Source organism: Dromiciops gliroides, chromosome 5 (assembly GCF_019393635.1).
Source record: "Dromiciops gliroides isolate mDroGli1 chromosome 5, mDroGli1.pri, whole genome shotgun sequence".
Taxonomy (NCBI): domain Eukaryota; kingdom Metazoa; phylum Chordata; class Mammalia; order Microbiotheria; family Microbiotheriidae; genus Dromiciops; species Dromiciops gliroides.
The window spans coordinates 114,325,718-114,347,629 of record NC_057865.1 but is presented as its reverse complement, the minus strand read 5'-3'; the positions used below and the strand labels follow the sequence as shown (position 1 = coordinate 114,347,629).

The 21,912-nt window shown below is 42.0% G+C and overlaps 1 protein-coding gene across 2 annotated transcripts in view; it reads right to left on the bottom strand.

Annotated features, from left to right (window-relative positions):
- The window catches only part of PLXNA4 (plexin A4), a 699,236-nt gene that overhangs the window by 130,063 nt on the left and 547,261 nt on the right, over positions 1–21,912 (bottom strand). For both annotated transcript variants that reach the window (XM_043965884.1, XM_043965883.1), the window contains exons 6-9: positions 11,989–12,112; positions 10,957–11,110; positions 8,134–8,233; positions 7,295–7,409 (exon numbers count right to left, since the gene is read on the bottom strand). In XM_043965884.1, coding sequence (XP_043821819.1) covers positions 7,295–7,409; positions 8,134–8,233; positions 10,957–11,110; positions 11,989–12,112 — 493 coding nt within the window. The remainder of the gene's footprint in view (positions 1–7,294; positions 7,410–8,133; positions 8,234–10,956; positions 11,111–11,988; positions 12,113–21,912) is intronic.

Here is a 21,912-nt window from a genome sequence, read left to right as displayed (position 1 = left end):
GAGAACACCCTCCCCTGGCATAGGAAATCTGTGAAGTAAGATCAGCCAGAATAATTCAGATGGGTAGCTATGGGCTAATGGCTTCAGCATTATTTACTTCACCTTTTTGGGAGGCCCATTGTCATGGGTACACTTGAAGACACCCATTGATGACATAAGAGATCAAAAGATCATAAAGTCAGCACTGGAAGAAATGATAATCTCCTTATTTGAAAGATAAGGAAACTGAGGCCTAGAAATATAAAGTGACTTGTTCAAGGTCACAAGGGTATTGACAGTTCCAGGATTCAAATTCTGTTTTTTTTTTTTACTCCAAATCCAACACTTTTATCCACCACCATGCTGAGGGACATGGCTTCAGTGTCCCGCAGACTAAGTGGTCCCTTCTCTGTACTTACTTACTCATCACATTTGTCTCACTCCCAAGTACAGACTGGTCTGTTCCAAAAATATAGCAATCATCCTGTCATATTACAAAGGCATTGTGTCTTGCTACTAAGAACAACAAAAAATAGTAATAGCAACTCACATTTATGCAAGATGTCCCAAGAAACTTAGTGCATTTTTGCTGTTGGTAGAAAGGTGAATTGACCTGACCATTCTGGAGAACAATTTGGTACTATGCCCAAAAAGCTATAAAACTGTACATATCCTTTGATCCAGCGATACCACTACTAGGTCTATTTCCCAAGGAGATCAAAGAAAAGGGAAAAGGATCTATATATACAAAAATATTTATAGTGGCTCTTTTGTGGCAGTAAAGAAGTGGAAATTGAGGGGATTCCCATCAAATGGGCAATGGCTGGACAAGCTGTAGTATATGATTATGATGGAATACTCTTGTGCTGTAAGAAATGATAGGGGAATGGTTCAGGAAAACATGGGAAGACTTATATGAACTCATGTGAGGTGAACAGAACCAGGAACACATTGTACATAGTATCAACAATACTACAAGTTTGACCAGCTGTGAAAGAAATAGCTACTCTGATTAAGACAATGATCCAAGACAATTCCAAAGGACACGGGGTAAAAAATGCCATCCACCTCCAGAGAGAGAAGTGATGAATTCTGAGTGCAATTTGAAGCATACTTTTTTTCACTTAATTTTTCTTCTGCTTTTTTGTTTTTTTTTGCAACAGGGCTAATGTAAAGATATGTATTACATGACTTCACATGTATAATTGATATCATATTACTTGATTTTTCACTGAGTAGAGGAGGGACTATAGGGAGGAAGAGAATTTGCAACTCAATATTTTTAAAAATGGATGTTTAAATAAGTAAATGAAATATATGTATGTGTGTATGTGTGTATGTATGTATATAAAATGCATTCTAAGCTATTTATCCTTGAAGTCTTTGAGCATTTTAAGCTTAGCTTCTTTAAGCTTAGCTTTAAATGTACTAAGACTTTTGGTACACCTTGGAGAGTACTTCAACATTGAAGCATTTTATTGAAAAATAACCTTCATGGGCAGGAGATCCAAGTAGTATTCACCTTTTGTAGATTAGGAAACCAAGACTCATTTTAATGATCTAAAATAAGTTGAATTATTTACTCAGAGATGGTGGACTAGGGACAGTGTGTTACACTGGCTCTTGAGGCGCAGGACCTGAGTTCAGATCCTTAGTCAATCATTTCATCTCTCTGGGTTTTCATTGCCTCATCTGTAAAATGAAGCAGTTGAACCTTGATAATTCCTTCAGACTCTATCTCTGGAATCTTAAATCTCTTCCATGTCCCAGATACCCACACTGTGCCTGACATACACTCAACAAATTACTTCCCTGTTTTGCAAAACCAGAGCAAACTATCCTTGTGTGTAATACATCAGCCAGAGTAGACTTAGGACATACAAATTCAGTCCAGGAAATGCACAACAAAATTTCAATTCTCTGGAATAAACCTACATTCCAGAAGAAAAGGAACTAAAGCTAACTCAGGCCAGGAGTGATAAGGAAGATACTGATGTGACTCCCATTTATTCTGGAACCTCTTACTGCAACAGAGGCTTTGGGGGTTGACAACACAACACAGGGAAAGAATTAGGGGGCAAAGTTGGTCATCGGGCTCTTCTGCTACATTATTTTCTCTTGTCAAGGTTTCATTTTCCTTTTTTTCCCCTACCTCAGTTTCCTTCTTAGGGTTTCCAACAGCAAATCTTTAAAATGCAGAGAATTTCTAGCAGCTACTCCCTGTCCAAGGCTGACACAAACTTCACGCTCCTTTCTCTCTAAGCCTTTGAAGATGCCACTCTTCCAGAGGAATCCCTGGTGGGTCTGCCCAATACTCAAGAAGCCAGAATTAGTTCTTCTCTCTCTTCCCTCCCCGCTGATATTGAAATCATCAGGTGCAAACCTCCCACTTCCCTTTACGTTATCCTTATATTTGTACATGTTATATCTGCACCTCAGTCTTCAAAAAGAAAGTGAAGATACATATATGTGGAAATATGTATACACGTACGCACCTATATTTAATACAGTACCTGGCACATAGTAGGTGATTAATAAATATTTGTTCATACACATATATAATATACATTTATTTACTTTTCCCTGCTTTTAAAAACAAACACACACACACACACACACTTAACAACTGGAAAAAAGAGGGGAAAGCAAGAAAGTAAAAGCAGACAGATGAAAATCACTTTCAAAATAATTAAATGCTTAGGGGTCTTTGAAATCCTGTAGATAGTGCAACTGTTTCTCTCTCATCCTCTCCACTTACTATTTTGTTATTTGTATATCCTGTTCTATGTAGAATGCCTTCTGCTAGATATTCTCTTCTCTAAGACTATGATCTGTTTCTAAATGTCTCTATCTCTGCTCTCACCAATGTGTTTTTCTCTTTGGAGAGCCAAACAGCCTCAAAGCCTAGTCAAGTATTTATGACTGGATTCTTAACCCCAGAGGGGACCTTTGCAGACCACTTACTTGTCCTCTAGCCCTTATCAGAATATCATACCTAAGCTAACATGAAAAGATGTTAGGAACTGGACTAGAAGAGATTCTGTGACCTCTTGTCAACCATACTCATCTGTTATCCAACTTCAGTTTTCTTAGCAGAGTTTAAGTTCATCTTTTTTCTGGCTTTGTCTCCAATGGGATCTTAGAATAGACTTTTACATATATGAATTCATATTTAACTCTCTATAGGCCTCCCACTTACTCCCACCCTCACCCCTACTCCTACATACTCTGTTTTTAAAAGGAAATAAAATCTCTTTCCTCCCTCCTTTTTTTTTTAAAGGAACACCTTTAAAAATGCTGATTTCTCTAATTTTTGTTTCCATAATAGACTTCTCTTCCCTTCTCTAGCCCCCAGGATCTTCAGAATGACTGTAAAAAGCAGGCAGTGAAATGGTGCATTTCCCCTTGTGATCTAGGTACAAAGAGAAACAATGGTTCAGGGTGTTATATTCCTTAAGACATCTTCTCAACAATCCTTGCTTTTCCCTGCTTCCAAACTTTTGCTAATGCTGTTTCCTCCACCTGACATGCCTCTCTCTCTACCTATCTGCGTAAAACTCCTTTTCCCTCTACAAAACACATTCTCCATCTCCATCTATTGAAATCTCCTACTTCTTTGAGACCCAGCTGGGAAGGTAGAAATGGCCACTCACCTTTGAACTCCTGGAATTCTAGTTTTCTTACTCTTTTAGCACTTGCCACATGCTATCCTGTAGTTATGTATGTGTGTTTTATCTCCTTTGATATATTATAAGCTTGACATCAAAGGGCTGCATCGTCTATCTTTGTGTCTTCCTTTGTTCCTCTCACAGTGTCTTACAGATACAGAAACGGCATGTTGTAATTAAAAGAGCTTGGGAATGAAGAGCTGGGAGAACCAAGTTCTGGTCTCAGCTTCCCCCCCTTTTTAACTATGTTACCTTTGGCCAATCACTCTCTCTGAAACTCAGTTTCCTCATCTATAAAACAGGTATAATAATACTTGTGCAATTTACCTGGGAGTTTCACTAGGAAATGAGCATTTAGTGAGTCCTACAATCCTGTGGGAATGCAAGTGATTATTAATAGGATCTTGGCCGATATTGCCTGACTATATAAATGTTACCTATTAATAACAGGCATTCAACAAATGTTGTTTTGATGTTGAATGAATGGGTGCCACAAATTATCCCATGACACAGACATTCCCTGCTTTCTATGAATGAACTTCGATGTTAGACCCTCCAATTCTTTGTCTCAGTAGAGCCTGATGGGGCTTATACTTAGAGTGCCCATCATTCCTCTGCCCCTACAGGCTTCAAATGAGGTAAAGGAACAAGCCTCCTGTTTTCACCATGGCCTGGCCACAGTAAGCTCTTACAGATGTCCTTTTAGTATAACAGGTTCTGAGGGGGAAAAAAAGGTGTGCCTCACCCTCGCTGGCTTTCAGGGATGGTCATAGGCTCCTCTTCTCTTTCCTTCTAGTATCAGGACAGAGTAGTCATTCCTATGGCTTGTGGTGCACCATGCTCTCAGTGTTTGTGATGATGGGCTAGGCCATACACCCTTGACAAGAGAGTAAAATCTGAATCTTGCCTGGGAAATAGAGTAAGGAGGTCTAGCTTTGTTCATGGGTTACAATTCCAGGGCTGGTTTTAGAGCATCTCCATACTGTCTCACATAGTGAATTCAGTTGGGATTAATCAAAAATTATTTCTTTTCTGCCTGCTATTTTTATATTTCTCATAAGCATCCATCCTAAGTGAAGTACTTTACCAGATGCTCTGAGTGGTACAGACCCACTATGATAAATAAATAATACTGCCTTACATTTGTAAAACAACTTGAACGTTTTGAAGTGCTTTCTCTTATTTCTTTTTCTTTTTTTTTGGTGAGGCAATTGGGGTTAAGTGACTTGCCCAAGGTCACACAGCTAGTAAGTGTTAAGTGTCTGAGGCCAGATTTGAACTCAGGTACTCCTGACTCCAGGGCCGGTGCTCTATCCACTGCACCACCTAACTGCCCCTTGAAGTGTTTTCAAAGGAAGGTCTCTGGGCTCTTAGTTCTCTGTTTTAAATTTCTGCTCCACTACTCAGTCCTTGTGACTATAGGCAAGTCATTTCCTCCCCTAGACTTAGTTTCCTCTCCCCCAAAATGAGGAAATTGACCTACATGAGTTTTAATGTCCTTTCCAATTCTAAATCTGAGATGCTTCGATTTAATTTTATCTCACTCTGGGTCCTTACCTGGTGAGAACATATGGTCTAAGCAGGAAACAACATATAGAACTTTTCAATACTAGCACTGAAAAGCCATCAAAGGTCTCTGTAGAAAAACTGTTTTTTTAAAAAAATTATGATGGGAAGAAATAGTGAGAATTAAAAATGGCTATATTGCTCTCATCAAATCTCTTTTCTCTCATCTGTTTCAGCTTCTTCTTCCTCCTCTAGCATATTTCTTCTTTCCCTTCTCCTCTCTTTATTTTCATCTATAAGTCCATATATGTGAATGTGTGTATGTATTTATGTATGTATGTATATATACACATACACACAACTACATACAAACATAAAGACACATACACACAGACTCGGTATATGTGTGTGTATGTATGTATGCTCTTTCTATATGGAATATACACATATATATGTAGATCTATATACATATTTACACATACACATTTATTTATGTAGTTTTCCCTACCCTTTAAAAAAACATACACATATGTTTAAAAACTAGATCTATATTTTGAAATGTCACCTTGTCCATGGAGCCTTCCCTGGACACTCCCCCCTCCAGATAAAAGTGTTTTCTCCCTTCTCACATTTTTCTTAGAGACAATTGTTTGGATTTCTCCTTTGCCCCATCATCCCTATGTTGCATTATAAGAATGTAGAACCATCCTGACCAGCCTCCTTGAGATGAGGATGCTGGTAGAGACATGACTCTTGGTGTGGGGCAGAAATCTTCCAGCCACCTCCTTGTCCTATTAGACCCCAGGAAAATTTTGCCCTGCCTTTGAGACATCAGAATGAGCCATTCTATCCTATGGACTTGTTGGAGAGAAGCCCTGGTAGCTTGGGGAGGTAGAAGCTTCACCACCATGGAAACCTCCAAGGGATTGCAGCATGAGGGCACCAGGGTGGGAGGCTGGAGTTCCAGGCTCTCTGCTCCTTCCATGGCACCAAACCTCCTTGCTTTGGCATCCAGTGACTTTTCTGCCCCAAGTCGAGAGCTTGGTAGGGGTTACCCTCGAAATCTAAATCAGTCATTCTGCCAGTCCCCGAGGGCAATGTGAAACATGGCAGGGGACAGAGGGAGGGGGGTGCCTGAAGAAGAGAAGGAGGCCAAGGATGTCAGCATCACCAAGATGGCCATATACTTCCCTGTGTTCATATATCTTTACCCTGCCCCTCTCTAAAAGAGGTCAGGGACTGCCATTTTTTAATCTTTGTATCACCCAAGCTTAGTACAGTGCTATCAGGTGCTCAATGAATGCTTGATGGATGGATGGATGAATGGATGAATAACACAAAGGACAAATTACATCTAGGAGAGATATCTGCCACAGAGAAATAGCATTTCATTCCTCACTCCCTTAAAAATTGTTAGGCTTGACTTTGATCTTATGGAAGTTCCATTCCAGACTGGCCAAGTCTGGTGTAGTCATTCCAGGTACTTCTCTGCTATCATTAGCCTGGGAGTCTCAGCCTCCCTTCCAGTTGGGCAAAGAACTGTTAAGGCCACCAGAGAAGATCCAGAACAAGCCTGGCTTGTACCTATGGCACTTGTCTCTTCCCCCTTGCCTCCTGTCACCTCTGACTAGAATCCCAGTGTCTCCTAAACAAGGGCCACGAGGAGGTTGTTGAATGGTGATGGGGACAGCACCTGCCAGCCCCAATGTTATTCTCTTCAATGCACCTGATGGTGCCTGAGGATTAAATCATAAACTTTGTTGGACTATGTATATAGTCATAGCCTTCTTAACTATACCCTGGTACTGTATGCCCTGCCCTCCCCCATCCCATAACATTTCTCTGGGGTCACTCTATAGCACAACTGGTGTCCCAGGGCAACTAGGGAGGTAGGACTCCAAACTACCAGGTTTGTTCTAAGCTGGAACAGAATTTGTCTGCAATTGAACTTCCCCAGACTGGAAGTAGAACCTGGTTTTAGGGGCAGAACAGCCCATACTTTCTTTTTTATTCCTTTGCACCAGGTCATGACGCATCAGCATCCCAGAACTGATTGCTCAGGGATAGGGAAATCCCTGAAGATTCTTGCTTTGTTTGCCCCATGGTCACCCTGTGACCCACCACTCATAGTGCTGCCCTACCTCAGGAAGCTTTACTCGACCCTCCTGGAAGGAGCAGGTCTGGGGGTCGTGAGTACAGACATGGCGGTATTTGCACCAGTGGCAGCGGTAGGGGCTCTCCACGCAGGACAGGCACCTGAGCACAGACAAGAAAGAGGAAACAAGAGGAGAAGGCTATCAGCAGCAGTCTTTTAAGTCCAAAAGAAAGTTTTTTACATTCTGTGGGTTCTCATGGACGACATCTAGTGCTACTGCTTTGGGCATTTATAAGAACAGAAAGCTCCTCTTACTAGTTCCATTACCTCATCATGATTGAATCTTAGGGTCATAGATCTGGAGCTGAGAGGGACCTTAAAAGCCATCCAGCCCAGCTCCCTCATCGTATGCAAGGGGAACCTTTTCTCCATTGTGGTTAAATGAATAGTCCATGGTGACATAGTCAGTGGTGGAGCAGAGATTTGAATCCGTGGCCTCTGACACCAAATCCAGTGCTCTTTTTTCTGAGCTATGATGCCTCCTGCATCTGTTTCTGAAGAGCTAGGAAGGAGGATTATACTAGACAAACTGACTTTGTTCAATCCTGTATCTTAGAGATTCTCACTTCTTCTGACTTTTCATTCTCTGTGGTTCAGCAGAGGGGCTAGTGGAAGCAAGTCGATGGGAATCTCTCTTAACTCAGTAAGTACCAGAGGAGGTCTCTCTGATTTGGAACACCACTCCTACTTTTTCCTACAACTAGGGCTAGATCTCTGTGCATGACTCTCCCTCCTTCCTCCTCTCCCCCATACCTCCTTCTGCACCCCAGCCCCCCAAAGGTGAAAAAAATGAAGTAGGGTGGGAAGTGTTTGGGAGTAACTTACGAATTGTGGACACTGCAGTTGTAGAAAACAAAACTGGTACTGGCAAAGGTCATGCCCGTCTCCTTAGATTTGAGCTGCAGCTGGACAATGTGGTGGTCCCCTGGGAAGGGAAGAGTCAGCCAAGAGTAAGACAGGAAGGCTGGGGCCCTTTAAATCTTCTCAACCAATCACAGTAGGAAATACAGGTTTATTCTGAAGCTAGATTCCGCCCTTATCAATAGAGATGGGGTCTCAATGAGCTCCCAGGAATAAACCCTATAAAAGTCAGGTCCTTATTGGGCCATCTATACAACCCAGGTTTTCTCATTCATTCTGAGGTAGGGGGAGGGGTATAAGTCTTTCCAAGGACAACTTCAAAACTCTATTTCTATTTTAATTTAATCATTTTCTTTGAGTCTAGATGGCCTAAATTTTGTTTTCCCCCATATTTGTAGAAAGAAACATGATCACACATGCAAATATATCTACATATACATCATAGCATTGTAGGCATATACACAGAAACTACAGATCTGCAAAGGGTCTTACACATTTTTCCACATAGACACACACAGAGAGACACAGGGATACTTCTAATTCATTTAAACATGGATTTGATCCAGAAGGATTAAGGCACACAACTTATGGTAGCCAATATGTCAAGGATCTAGTGATTTTGGCAATATGATCACTTCCTTCACCAAACCAAGTCCTCCTTCCTCTATAACAAAAATTCTTAACCTGGGGCATACAGAAGCCCCAGTGAGTCCATAGATAAGATTTCAGGGGGTATAAAAATTGGAGGAGGGAAATATATATCTTTATTTTCATTAACTCCTAACTGAAATTTAGGTTTTCCATCAATTATTTTTTAAAACCACATTACTTTGAGGGGCAGCTAGATGGCGCAGTGGATAGAGCACTGGCCCTGGAGTCAGGAGTACCTGAGTTCAAATCCGGCCTCAGACACTTAATACTTACTAGCTGTGTGACCCTGGGCAAGTCACTTAACCCCAATTGCCTCACTAAAAACAAAAACAAAAACAAACAAACAAACAAAAAAACAAAACCACATTACTTTGAGAAGGGGACCACAGTCTTCACCAGACTGTCAAAGGGGATAGGGGGCTCCCTGTCACAAAAGAGGTTAAGAACCCTTACTCTGTAACCTAAGCATACATGGCCTTTGAAAGTGGCTCTGACAAAAAAACAAAAAAACCAAACACACAAAAAATTCTGTCATTACCCTATATCCTAATAATATTATTTAAACTTAGCTAGTCAGGTGCTCAGATGACAGAGGGAGTCCACCCCTGATCCCATACTCAAACTTTTTTTTTGATTCAGTCATTTCCTATTATTTGTGAGTTCTTATGGGGTTTTCTTGGCAGAGATACTGGAGTGATTTGCCATTTCCTTCTCTAGCTCATGTTATGGATGAGGAAACTAAGGCAAGCAGGGTTAAGTGACTTGCCCAGGGTCACACAGCTAATAAGTATCTGAGGCTGAATTTGAACACATGAAGATGAGTCTTCCTGACTCCGGGCCCTACATTCTATATGGTATGCCACCTAGCTGCCCCGTACACAAAGCTTCCCTCAAAAATTCCCTCTAAATTTATGATCATAAGACTTTAGGACTTGGTAGGATCATAGAAATAGAAATCTACACCTGCCTGCAAGGAACCTCAGAAACTGTCTAGTCCACTCCCTCCCCATCCTCATCTGAGAAATGATGAAACTGAGTCCTGGGGAGGTTAAGAGAACTTGCCCAAGGTCACACAACTAGTAAAGATCATTAATGTAATTTGAACTCAAGTCCTCTGACTAGAGAGCCAATGTTCTTTACACTATACCACAGTGTATAGTCCATGGTATACTTTGCAGCTATAGCCTTTGAGAACCCTTGCCCAAGATGAGGCATTAGAATAGAACTTTAGTGGGAGTACCTTATTTTAAGTAAGCAAAAAGGTTTTTTACACATGCTTGAATTCTTAGACACGTATATACACTATATACCTATAAATATAGATCCTTTGCCACCATCCCCTCCCAATGTCCTCAGACTGAGGGTTCTGTCTGTAGGAGGAATCATAGTAAGTCATCAGCTGGTGTGATTGCCAGAGGTGGAAGCCATGCCTAATTCACAGAGATGACCCCTACGCCCTCCCCATCCCTTCAACACTACATTTCCCCCCTTCCCTGAGAGCCTCATTAATCAATCAACATAAAGGAAACTTGACAAGCCTAAATGGGAGGGACAACATGGAATTAATTTGCATGGGCCAGTTTTGTCCATTGTTAGCTTTGAGAGAGGCTCTTTTCCCTATCCACCCTTGCCCTCATTCCTGGTCCCTTGCAGTGCTGGTTGGTAACAAGCAGTGACATAGTTCTGGAAGGGAAGAGGAGTGAGGGGTAGCTCTGGGGGCAGCTGCCTAAGAATACAGAAAGGGGTGAAGGCTGACACCAGGACCAAGCCCTATACTCAGGCTGCCATTCCCTGTGATTTATCCAGGTTGTAGTTCTGTTCTCCCCTATATCCACTCTAAACTATATCCTAGAGTAGTTTCTCCAGTTGCTTTGCCCTCATAATGCTACTGAGTGTGGAGGTCCTTACTTAGCCACAAGTCCTGGTCTTGGCTACAAAAGAGGGTCCAAAGGTAGAAGGGTTCCCAGGCTCAGTTTCACACCTTATCCTCTCTTACCACACCCATACTCTTAGGCTCTTTTAACTGTTTTCCATTTTCCTCTAGCTTGGGAAAGAGAAGAACCCAAGGTTCTCCTGCCAGTCCTTGATGAGAAGGGGCAGTGCATATATATGGAAGCCATATTAGAGGTCACTCACCATTCTCAGTGATGATCCGAGGCACTTCCTTAGCTGCAGGGGAATAGCATTGAATCTGGTTGCCCACCACTAGGCCATCCATCTCAGATAGGTCCTCAAAGGTACAATTGACACCAGCTGACAGTTCTGGGACATTATAGGTCTCCAAGACTAACTGTGAATTCAGAGGAGATATGGAGAGGTAAGAAGAAAGGGAAAAAATGGAAAAGAGAGCAAAGACAGAAAGAGAAAGAGGGGAAAATAGAAAACAGGCAGAGAAAAAAGAGAATAGAAGGAGAAAATGAAAATGTAAAACAGGTAGGAAAAGAAGAGGAGAGGAAAGATAAAAATGAATGAAAGGAAGGAAGGAAAGAGAAGAGGAGAATAGAAAAAGGAAAAGGAAAGTGGAAAGGGAAAAAGGAAATGGAACCAAACCAAGAGAAGGGGAAAAAAACACCAAGGAATATAGGAAGGGAAGTAGGGCAAAAAGGGACAAAGAAAGAGAGAGAAGTATGTTAAGAACCTAACATCTATAGAATAGGACTTAGCATTGGAGAATTAGAAACCCAATATGGAGCTCAATCCTCAGGAAAAAGAAAAAAGGAGTGACTCACTTACAGTCATTCCTTCCCTATCCCTATTGAACCCCACACCTTCTCCTTCTTCTCATATTTACAATCTCCCTTAAATAGAACACCACCATCCTATTTTTAATGAGAATTTTGGTGCGTCCCATACGGTGGTAATGGGAACTCATTCGTGAGTTTTCCCATTGGCCCCTGAAGACTCTGGATAATGCTGCTTCTATTAAACATTCATTCATTCATTCTGTTGGTCAACGAAGGTTTATTATGAGCCCTCTGTTAGTGAAGCATTGTTCAATACACGAGGGAAGATAGCAAATTTGGCTAACAGTAGGTCTTGTTGCTTGGTGGTCATAGTTGGAGTTAAGTCTTTTGGAAGGTACCATATGCCCAAGCTTCTCTTTAAAGACAAAGATCTTAAGAAAAACTCTACAGATTCCCTGCTCCAAGTTCCTTGGCCCTTCCTTACCAGCACATTGTACTGTGAGACAGAGATGTTGTTAGGATGCACTGTCAGACGGACACACTGTTTCATCTCTGAAGCAAACCTTCGAGGTTCCCGGGATCTCTCACACCGCTCCTTCCTGGTACACCTGGGGAAAGACACAAAAGCATTCTGTGACTCAATATGACAGGAGGAAAGGAGTCCAAATTTCTTGGTAGACTGGGGTTTTGCAGAGGGTATGCCAAGTGCAGAGATAAATGAAAATCTATGTAGTGTTTATAATATAATCATAACACTCTCTAAAGTACATGTTTGATGCCCATCTACATGTGATGGTGTACAAGGTATTGTCCAATGCAAGTTAAACAGATGATGCCCTATCCCTCCGAGACAGATAACAGCAATGAAGTCATATTAAGGCTCCACTGAAGAATGAATGAGCGTAGCACAAATGAATAAATAATACACGCGGGAGTTGTTTATTATGTTGGTGCTGTAAACAAGGTTCTCACAATTTTAGAGTCTGCATTATATTAGGCTAATATGACCAGGGATTTACTGGATTTTAGGAGATGTGGTTTGATCTCAGTATATTAAAAAATGACAATATTAGCTTACATTTAAATAGTGTTTTTTGTTGATGAAGCCCTTTCCATATACTTATTACATCCATTCAACAGTCTTTTGATGTAGATAGTGCATTGTTTTGCCCATTTTGCAGATGATGAAACAGCTACAGAGAAATGTTTGATCAAACTCATATATTAATATATTAATCATATATCAATAGAAAGGACAGAGCCAGGAGTAAAACTTAGGTCTTCTGACTCTGTCTAGCATTTTTCCCACTTTTATCATTCTGTCACTCCTATACAAACCCATTTAAAGTGGAGTTCTGCTATATTTTCATTAGGTATAAACAACACAGGGCAGCTAGGTGGCACAGTAGATAGAATGCCAGGCCTGAAGTCAGGAAGACTCATCTTCACGAGTTCAAATATCACCTCAGACACTTCCTAGCTGTATGACCCTGAGCAAGTCACTTAACCCTGTTTTTCCTCATTTTCCCCATCTGTAAAAATGAGCTGGATAAGGAAATGGCAAATCACTCCAGTATCTTTGCCAAGAAAATTCCAAATGGGGTCATGAAGAGTCAGAAACAACTAAAAAATATCAATCCAACAACAGCATAATAAACAACAAAAGTAATGCAAGGTAAGAGGAATCTTTGGAGCCATGTAAGTAGAAGGAATACGATAGGGAGGAATCATCTACTCTCTTCTAAATATCTGGAGAAAAATTTTAAGAAGAGGTGAGATTTCAGAAGTTGTGGAATGATATCCTACACATTCAGTTTGTTAGAAAAGGTGCTTTCAGGCATAGGATGTGGCCTAGAGGAACATTCCACATTAGGAGAGTGTTCCGATATCTACATGGGGAAAACTAAATGAGTACCTCTTCCTAGATAGACAGAAATGACAGGACAAGGTTAGGAGCATGATCACAACTAGTCCAAGCCTCTCATTTTATGGGTGGGGGAAACTGAGGCTAAGAAATATTAAGTAATTTGCCTAAGGTTACACAGGTAGTGATAGCACTGGGATTTGAATACAGGTCCTCTGACTGTAAATTCAGTGTTTATCATATATATGTATATGCATGTATATGTATATGTATATGAATATACATGTACATGTATATAATACATGTATATATACACACACATACATACATATTTCAATAGTCACTTTGGCGCCCACACTAAATTGGGAAGGGCTTTGAAATCGATGGTGAAGATTTCAGCCCTAACCTATGGTGGTTCAGGAATTCGCCATTTAAAATACCTAGGAGACAGGCTGCACAGACTCTTGAAGGCAACCCAATGTGGAGGCCTATGGAGAGGCAGGGAGCCCAGAGAATTAGATACCAAGGCTGACATTAAGAAGATAGAAGAGAACAGGCATATTCAGTATGCAACATCAAGGTCAGAGCAAGAACACTCGACAACAAACTGAATGTGTGGGATGAAGGACAACGAAGAATGAAAAAGTCATCCTGAAGTTTCTTGATGGGGAGGTTGGTGGCAAATCCCCTCGCTGCAATTGTAGTCCATTTTCCTCTGCTCTGACCTACATATATTAGCCCTTCCTGCTTGCAAAACCTGCTTTTATAGCTTTTCTTTCCAGGCCTAAATCGTTCCAATTACTTTTCCTCCCAAACACTGTTTTGTGGTCTTTTGAGGATCACTGTGGCTTTTTGAAGGAGGAGTCTTCCAAGTTACACCAAAGCCTCTCTAGGCCTCCCTGTCCAGAAGATGAAAGGTCGGATCTTAGCGTTGACACCTCAAGTACACTGTCTAGCAGATTGATAGAGGCAACACTGACTGCCTAAAAGTCTGTGGAGTTAATTTAACAGGCCGGTTCCTGTACAGAGGACTCCATTACCTTTAGCCATTAAGCTAATATTATGGACTTTTCCAGGGTGTCTGCAGCTGACTTTGCTATTAATAGTGTTATTATGCCCATTAACAGTGAGCCCAGGAGAGCTGGTATGGCTTTAAATTATTCACTGACTCCCCAACTTTGAAGTTCCCATTTCCAAGTGCAATAAACTGGCCTGAAAAGTGTCTCTGATTAAATTGCGGAGAGAAAATAAAGCTACTCCTAGACCTAACGTGGCCCCAAATGGCAAATGGAGCATCGAGATCAAAAGAGAGGAACAACTGGTATCCCCTTCTTTTCTCTCTCAAGAGGTTCATAGGCATTCTCTTAGTAGGTCCTAGTGCTGTCCCATTCTTTACTAGCCCAGTGCTCTCTAAGGGGACTTAGGGGTAGGTGTGTGGGAACCTTGTTTAGTCATGCTTCTTCTCCACAAAATAAACTACCCGAGAACCCTCTGAGCTTCCCTTGGAAATTCTTGCTGCCCTTAGGGTCCTCTGCACTTTCAAATGGTTCAACAACAGATATAGATATGGTTTTTTTCAATGGAAATGAAATTAAAGAAGATGCACATTGCTATATGCTTTGCTTTTGGAGCCTAAGGACCTAAGGGACCTATCCATCTGACTTGAAGCTCAATCCTCCTACATGCCTTACTTGCCCTCTGTTAGAATAAGAGCTCCTTGAGAGGAGGGGCTGTCTTGCTTTTCTGTGGGTATCCTGGCATTTATCACAATTTCTTGCACATAGTAAGCACTTAATAAATGGTTTTTTCATCCTTCCATCCATCCATCCATCCATCCATCCATCCATCCATCCATCCTTCCATCTATCCATCCATCTTTCCATCTATTCATTCTTCCATCCATCCTTCCTTCCATCTATGCATTTATCCGTTCACACTAATCTACAGCCTCAAATATTAGTTCATTCCCTGCCTTCCTCAATTCCAAGTCAGAACCCAGAACAAAGCTTTTCCCCCAGTCTAGAGGGAGGTACGGAAGAACTGGCTAGATTTCTTTTTGGCCAGAGAGTTGGTAAACCCCAGGGATAGAGAGGAAGGGAAAGCACAGGGGGTGGAAGCACAGGCACTAGCAGTGTCTATGAATAGCCTTTCTGATTCTTTGTTAGGAGTCCAAGACCAGCACAGAGAAGCGAGCAACCGAAGTAGAAGAATATCAGGTTTAAGGTCAGTTCCAGGCATGTTTTGACATTTCCACTCTCTCTCAGGAGCCTATAAAAGGGGAGGCCAGAAGGGCTGAGAAGTACAGACAATTGACCTTAAGTGTGATGTGATAATGAAGTGGGAAGAATGGATCCTTTCTGATATCTTAAGGGGTCTGTCAAGGTAATAGACATACTGGCATACCAAGGAAAATTATTTCTTAATCCCTTGAGTGAGTGCTAGGAAATCTAGAAAGGGTTAATTTATGATTTTGAGGTGTTTTTTTAAAGTCCTTTTTTCTCACAGAGCTGCAGCTGTTTCTCTAAAGTAATTTCCTTCACTGTGGGAAACCCGGTGGGGGCAAGGGAGGAGATTAATCTACCCATTTTCTAGGGAGGGGAACCAAGGCTCAGAAAGACTCCAAAGAGCCTGTGCAAACAACATCAACTTTACACAGGTATATCCCCAATTAAACTAGCTAATAGTCATTGAGAGAGCAGGCACCAGGGAAAACACCCCTTTGGGGCCTCAGAGACAGAGGCAACAAGACTTAGACTTGCTACTTACTGTGATCCTCTCTCCCTCCTCTGCCTTGCTCTGCCTCCCCTGCCTCTCAGCTCTTCCTACCCCCATAGTCAAAGGTGCTTAAAAACCTCTAGGAAACCAGGCTCCTGGGCCCTACTAAAGGTGTTATTATTCAAGTCAGTGGTTCCAATGAGATTATCCTCTCTAATGAAGCAGCTCCCTTGGCCCTCCCCTAAGTCTGAACTTTCACTGCAGGAGAATTCCCAGCCAAGTGGAAAATTAGAAGGGAGAGGAAGGGAGAAGGGAAAGGGGTGAGAGAGGAGGAGAGAGGTGGTGATTAAGTTCTCTCTCGAAATTAATTCCTAAATACGGTGATGGAAAAATTAACTCCCAGTGCCACTGACCAGGCAAGCAAATTCCTATTTAGAAAGGGGGTGAAGCTAGGCTCTTGCTCAGGTCCCAGGTGAGTCTCCTAGGCAAAGTGTGCAAAGCAGTCACTGCTGACCCCTGCAGAACGTGCTGATCCTCCAGTTCCTTGGGGCTGTCAGCTTTGCCAGCCATCTTCTCTACCCACGGATTACCCCGAATCCATTTTGTTTGATGTTGGTCAGAGCTTTGACTCCGAGTGCTCGAGTCAGATGGGAGATGTGCTCTTTGGGGAAAAAAAGTATGGCAAGAGGGCAGTGAAGAGTAGCCAAGATAATGAGAAGATTCTAACGGGAACCTCAAGAGAAAAAAATGGAAAAGAACTAGTGGAGTTCTTTCACCCAGAGAACAAAATACATGGAGGTTAAAAAATCTTCAAGTCTTGGTGAGCTGATGATAAGGAAGACAGTGATCAGCTGTTTCAGCAACTCTGCTAAAGATTAAATAGGAAGAAAATGGTTGGCTCTGCTACAAAGAGAGACAGGTTTGATACAGTGGATAAAATGTTCAACTTAAAGTCAGGAGAACCTGGATTCCAATCCTGCCTCTGTTACTTCCTAGATGTGGGACCATGGACAAGTTACTTAGTCATTGTGAGCCTCAGTTTCCTTGTCTATAAAATGGAGGTGATAACATTTTTTCTTCAACTCAATAAGCATTATCAAATGTCTATGGGGCAGCTAGGTGGTGCAGTGGATAAAGCACCAGCCCTGGATTCAGGAGGACCTGAGTTCAAATGCAGCCTCAGACATTTGACACTTACTAGCTGTGTGACCTTGGGTAGTCACTTAGCCCTCATTGGCAAGAAGAAGAAGAAGAAGAAGAAGAAGAAGAAGAAGAAGAAGAAGAAGAAGAAGAAGAAGAAGAAGAAGAAGAAGAAGAAGAAGAAGAAGAAGAAGAAGAAGAAGAAGAAGAAGAAGAAGAAGAAGAAGAAGAAGAAGAAGAAGAAGGAGAAGAAGGAGGAGAAGGAGAAGGAGAAGGAGAAGGAGAAGGAGAAGGAGAAGGAGAAGGAGAAGGAGAAGGAGAAGGAGAAGGAGAAGGAGAAGGAGAAGGAGAAGGAGACGGAGACGGAGACGGAGACGGAGACGGAGACGGAGACGGAGAAGGAGAAGGAGAAGGAGAAGGAGAAGGAGAAGGAGAAGGAGAAGGAGAAGGAGAAGGAGAAGGAGAAGGAGAAGGAGAAGGAGAAGGAGAAGGAGGAGAAGGAGAAGGAGGAGAAGGAGAAGGAGAAGAGCCTTTAAGAGATAGAAGAAGAGCCTTTAAGAAAAGAAGAAAAAAAAAACATCTACCATGTGCAAGATTGTGTTGGGAATACAGAGACTAGAATGTAACAGTACTTCCTCTCAAGCAGTTTCCTATTCAACCTTACTGTGCTGTTGTGAGGGTCGTGTGAGATTTATATAATGCAAAATGCTTGGCCAATTTGCTAGAAGTGAGATACAAATCTCAGTTCTATCAGTCTGGCCATGATGGAGAAGGAGCTTATCAAGAAGCTAGGAAGACCTGGGTTCAAGTTGCTGTCGCTGTCGCTGACACATACTGGCTGTGAGACCCCAGATAAGTCATTTAACAACTCAGTGCTCTATGATCTTATACTATAAATTTCAGGGGACAATGAGGTGAGGCACTGGGCTTGGAATCAGGAAGACTCATCTTCATAAATTCAAATCTGGCCTCAGACACTTCTAGCTATGTGATCCTGAGCAAGTCAACTAACCCTGCTTGCCTCAGTTTTCTCATCTGTAAAATGAACTGGAGAAGGAAATGGCAAACCACTCCAGGATCTCTACCAAGAAAAACCCTAAAAGGGGTACATGGAGAGTCACACATGACTGAAAAATGACTTAATAACAACAACAAATTTCAGAGAAGATGAACTGCATTGGTAGAGGAAGGTCCTACCAGCTAGCTGCTAACCAGTTAGGCAGGAAGATCTAAGTTCAAATCCAGCCTCAGGCAGTTATGCAGCCATCATTTCACCTCTGTCTGCCTCAGTTTCCTCAACTGTAAAATGGAAATAATAACAGCATCACCTACCACCTCAGGCTGTTGTGAGACTCAGATGAGATAATATTTATAAAGCACTTAGCACAGTGCCTGGTGTGTTGTTGGTGCTATTTAAATGCCTGTAAGTTTCCTACACCAGTGAAATAACAGATCTAGTGTTTGTCCCACTCCTATCATTAATACAAAGTTTATAAGACCTTGCAGTGGGTATTCGAGAGAATCGCTTCAGATGTATGGACAACTATAGAATTTTTATGGAACTCCAAGGTATAAATGTAGGACTAGATGTCTCTTAAGGAGGTCCTCGAACTACCTGGAAGCTAAGATTCAGTGAATCACACTGTATTCTCCAGAAGATTAAAACCCTTTCTATTTTCCTTGGGAAAACCCTAAAAGGAAGATGGAGGCTGTTTTAACTTGGTTTTCTTTCCTACCCCACTTGACTGTGAGCTTAAGTGCTTTCCTATTATATCTTACTGCTAGCCTGGGAAATCCATCATAGTAAAAATGAAAGAGCTGGTGGGTTTCATCTCCAACACTTACATCAACCTTTGGCAAGTTACCCCTCTAAAGAGGGCAGATTAAAGGTTCTCTGAGGTCCCTTCATGATATAAATAGTATGAGCCTATAAACCCACTTCAGGAGCAGCAATGTGCACCAAGGGAGATACAGGAGGTAGCATATACCAAGAGAGCCAAACCATCACCTTGACTACCATCGCCCCTCAAGTCAGGGTGAAGGCAGCCCAGGACCCTGTCACTAAGAGCCCCAGAAATGGAGGCACCCCCACCAGACCATTATCCCTGATTCCAGATTGGCCCCCGATGCCATCACCCAGGGGAACATACCTTGAGACCTGGGCACTACCTCTAGAAGCAGGTATTATCGGGAGGGGAGGGAATAAGCATTTATTAAATACCTAATATGTGCCAGGCACTATGCTGAACTCTTTATAAATATTTCTTACAGCCCCTGCCTCCTCAGCAGCCACAGAGAAAGGTTATTGCCACCCAAGTCCTTGGCATTATCAAATGTTTTAATAAAAGAAGCAGATTTTGGTTTTTAGTGATGGAAATGGCAATAAAGATGATGCATTACCTACCATCTGCCAAAAGACCACTGGGCCTTCCCATCTGACCTGCAGCTGAACCTCTGATATATGTTGTTTCCTTCTATTAGACTGTGAGCTCCTTGATAGTAACCAATCAATGATCAAACATCTAAGTACCTATTATATGTCAGGCACTGTGCTTGGTGTTGGGGAGGGATATACTTACAACACCCCCAAATAATGGAATGATCTCTATTCTTAAGAAGCTTCTATTCTAATGGGCAGGATCCATCTGGTTTTCCTATTTGTATTTCCAAGCCTTTGCCCATAGTAAACATTTCATAAGTGCTTCATTCATTCAGCCCCCTCGTATATAAAATGGAGAGAATAATACCACCCTACCCAGAAAAGAATCCTTTTGCAGATCAAGAAAAATAATGGGTGGGATAGTCAGGTATTATAGAATATAAAACATATTTCTTAGTATCCCAAATACTTGAAGATAAATATTATGTCTCCCCCACTACCGTTCCCCACTAAGACTTCTTTTCTAAAAGCAAAATTCTCAGGTTCCTCAGCCAATTTTTATATGGCATGGGTTTGAGTGTCCTCAACATTATGATCCCCATAAACACAATGGGCAGGAGTGAGGTTAGAGACAGTAGCACTATGCTTATGGGTGATGATGCAGATTGCTTTAAGTGTTGCCATTACTGGCATGCAGGGGCTGTGTGCAACAGCGAGATTACAGGGGCGGGGGGAGAATGATTCCTGCTGTCAGCAACATGGTAGAGTTGAAAGAGGACTGGATTTGAATCTTAGCCTTGCTATTTTCTACCTGTGTAAGCAGCACAGTGACTAGCACACAGCAGGTGCTTAATAAATGTTTGTTGCTTGATTATGTGACCTTGGGAAGTTATATGATTGACTATGTGACCTCGTTTAACCTCTGTGAGCTTCAGTTCACTCATCTGTGAGAAGAGGGTTTTGGGTTACTTACCTGGTCAAATCTCTTCCAGTTCCAATCATGGAGCCTTTGGGTAGGTCTGATTATGAAGAGAGAGACTCAGACCCAGGTAAGCCTCTGGAGCTCAGGGAAAATATAGCTGTATTGTTTGGGATCCTGGGGAGACTTATAGGTATGTGCCTGTATGCCTCTCTTAGTTTATTAATCAGTGAGAAGGCAGCCAGAGGAGGTGGTTTTCACCTCCACTTTCTCTCCCTCTGGGATTCCTTTTGTTCTGTGGCTGTGCTTGATACCTCCCTGGTGGTGGGGGGAGAGGGAGAGTGTTGGCCTTTGGGTACAGGTTAGGCTGTGATCATAAAGCCTCTCCAAGACAGCATGAGCTGCATCTCTGATATAACGATTGTCTGAGATGTGGACCCAATGAACCTTGGGCAAGTTTGAGAGCTTCAGAATAATAATAGCTCCCTCCTAGGACTGTTTGGGGGTGGGAAGGACAGTGAGGCATCTGCTCCAGGGTCAAGTTTCTCTGACTTGATTTTCCTTCTAGTCACAAAACTGCAGAACCTCAGACATGAGGTTCTAGTACTAGCAACTAGAACCCCTCCCACCATGAACAGGAAACCTGTTAACAGCATTACTGCCAGGCTGATAATTCCACCTCCACCAGTGATGGAAATATACTGTCTCCAGAAGGCATCCATTTCTATTCTGGGACAGCTCTAATTGTAAGGAAATTTTCCCTAGCACTAAGCCTCAAACTATTTCTTCCATCCACTCCTCATAGCTCAATCCTTTGGGGCCAGGTGGAAGGAACAAGTAGAATTGTAACATTCTTTCATGTATCTAAAGATGGCTACTATGCAGCAACCTCCTCTACCCTACCCCTGTCCCCTTGGAAAAAAAAAGAAAAGAAAAGAACTCTCATTTCTAGGGCACTTTAAAGTCAAAAAAGCATTTCTCTTACAACAATCCTGTGCAAAGATGGTGGAATCATAGATTTAGAGGTGAAGGAGATCTTAGATACCATCTGGTCCAACCCCTTAATTTTACAGATGAGGAAACTGAGACACAGTGAGGTTAAATGATGCTCTCAAGATCATACAAAGAGTAGAAATCAGTTTCCTCAATTGTAAAATGGGGATAATAATATCTGTCATCTCCTAAGGTTGTCACAGGGATCAAATGAGGTAATATCTATAAAGTGCTTACACAGAGTAGAGGTGATACAAATGCCAGCTATTATCATTATTATGGTTAGGTAGGATTTGAACCCAAGCCTTGACTCCAGTGTTCTTTCTTTGGGGTGGCTAGGTGGTGCATTGGATTAGAGTGCTGAGCCTGAAGTCAGGAAAAAACTGAGTTCAAGTCT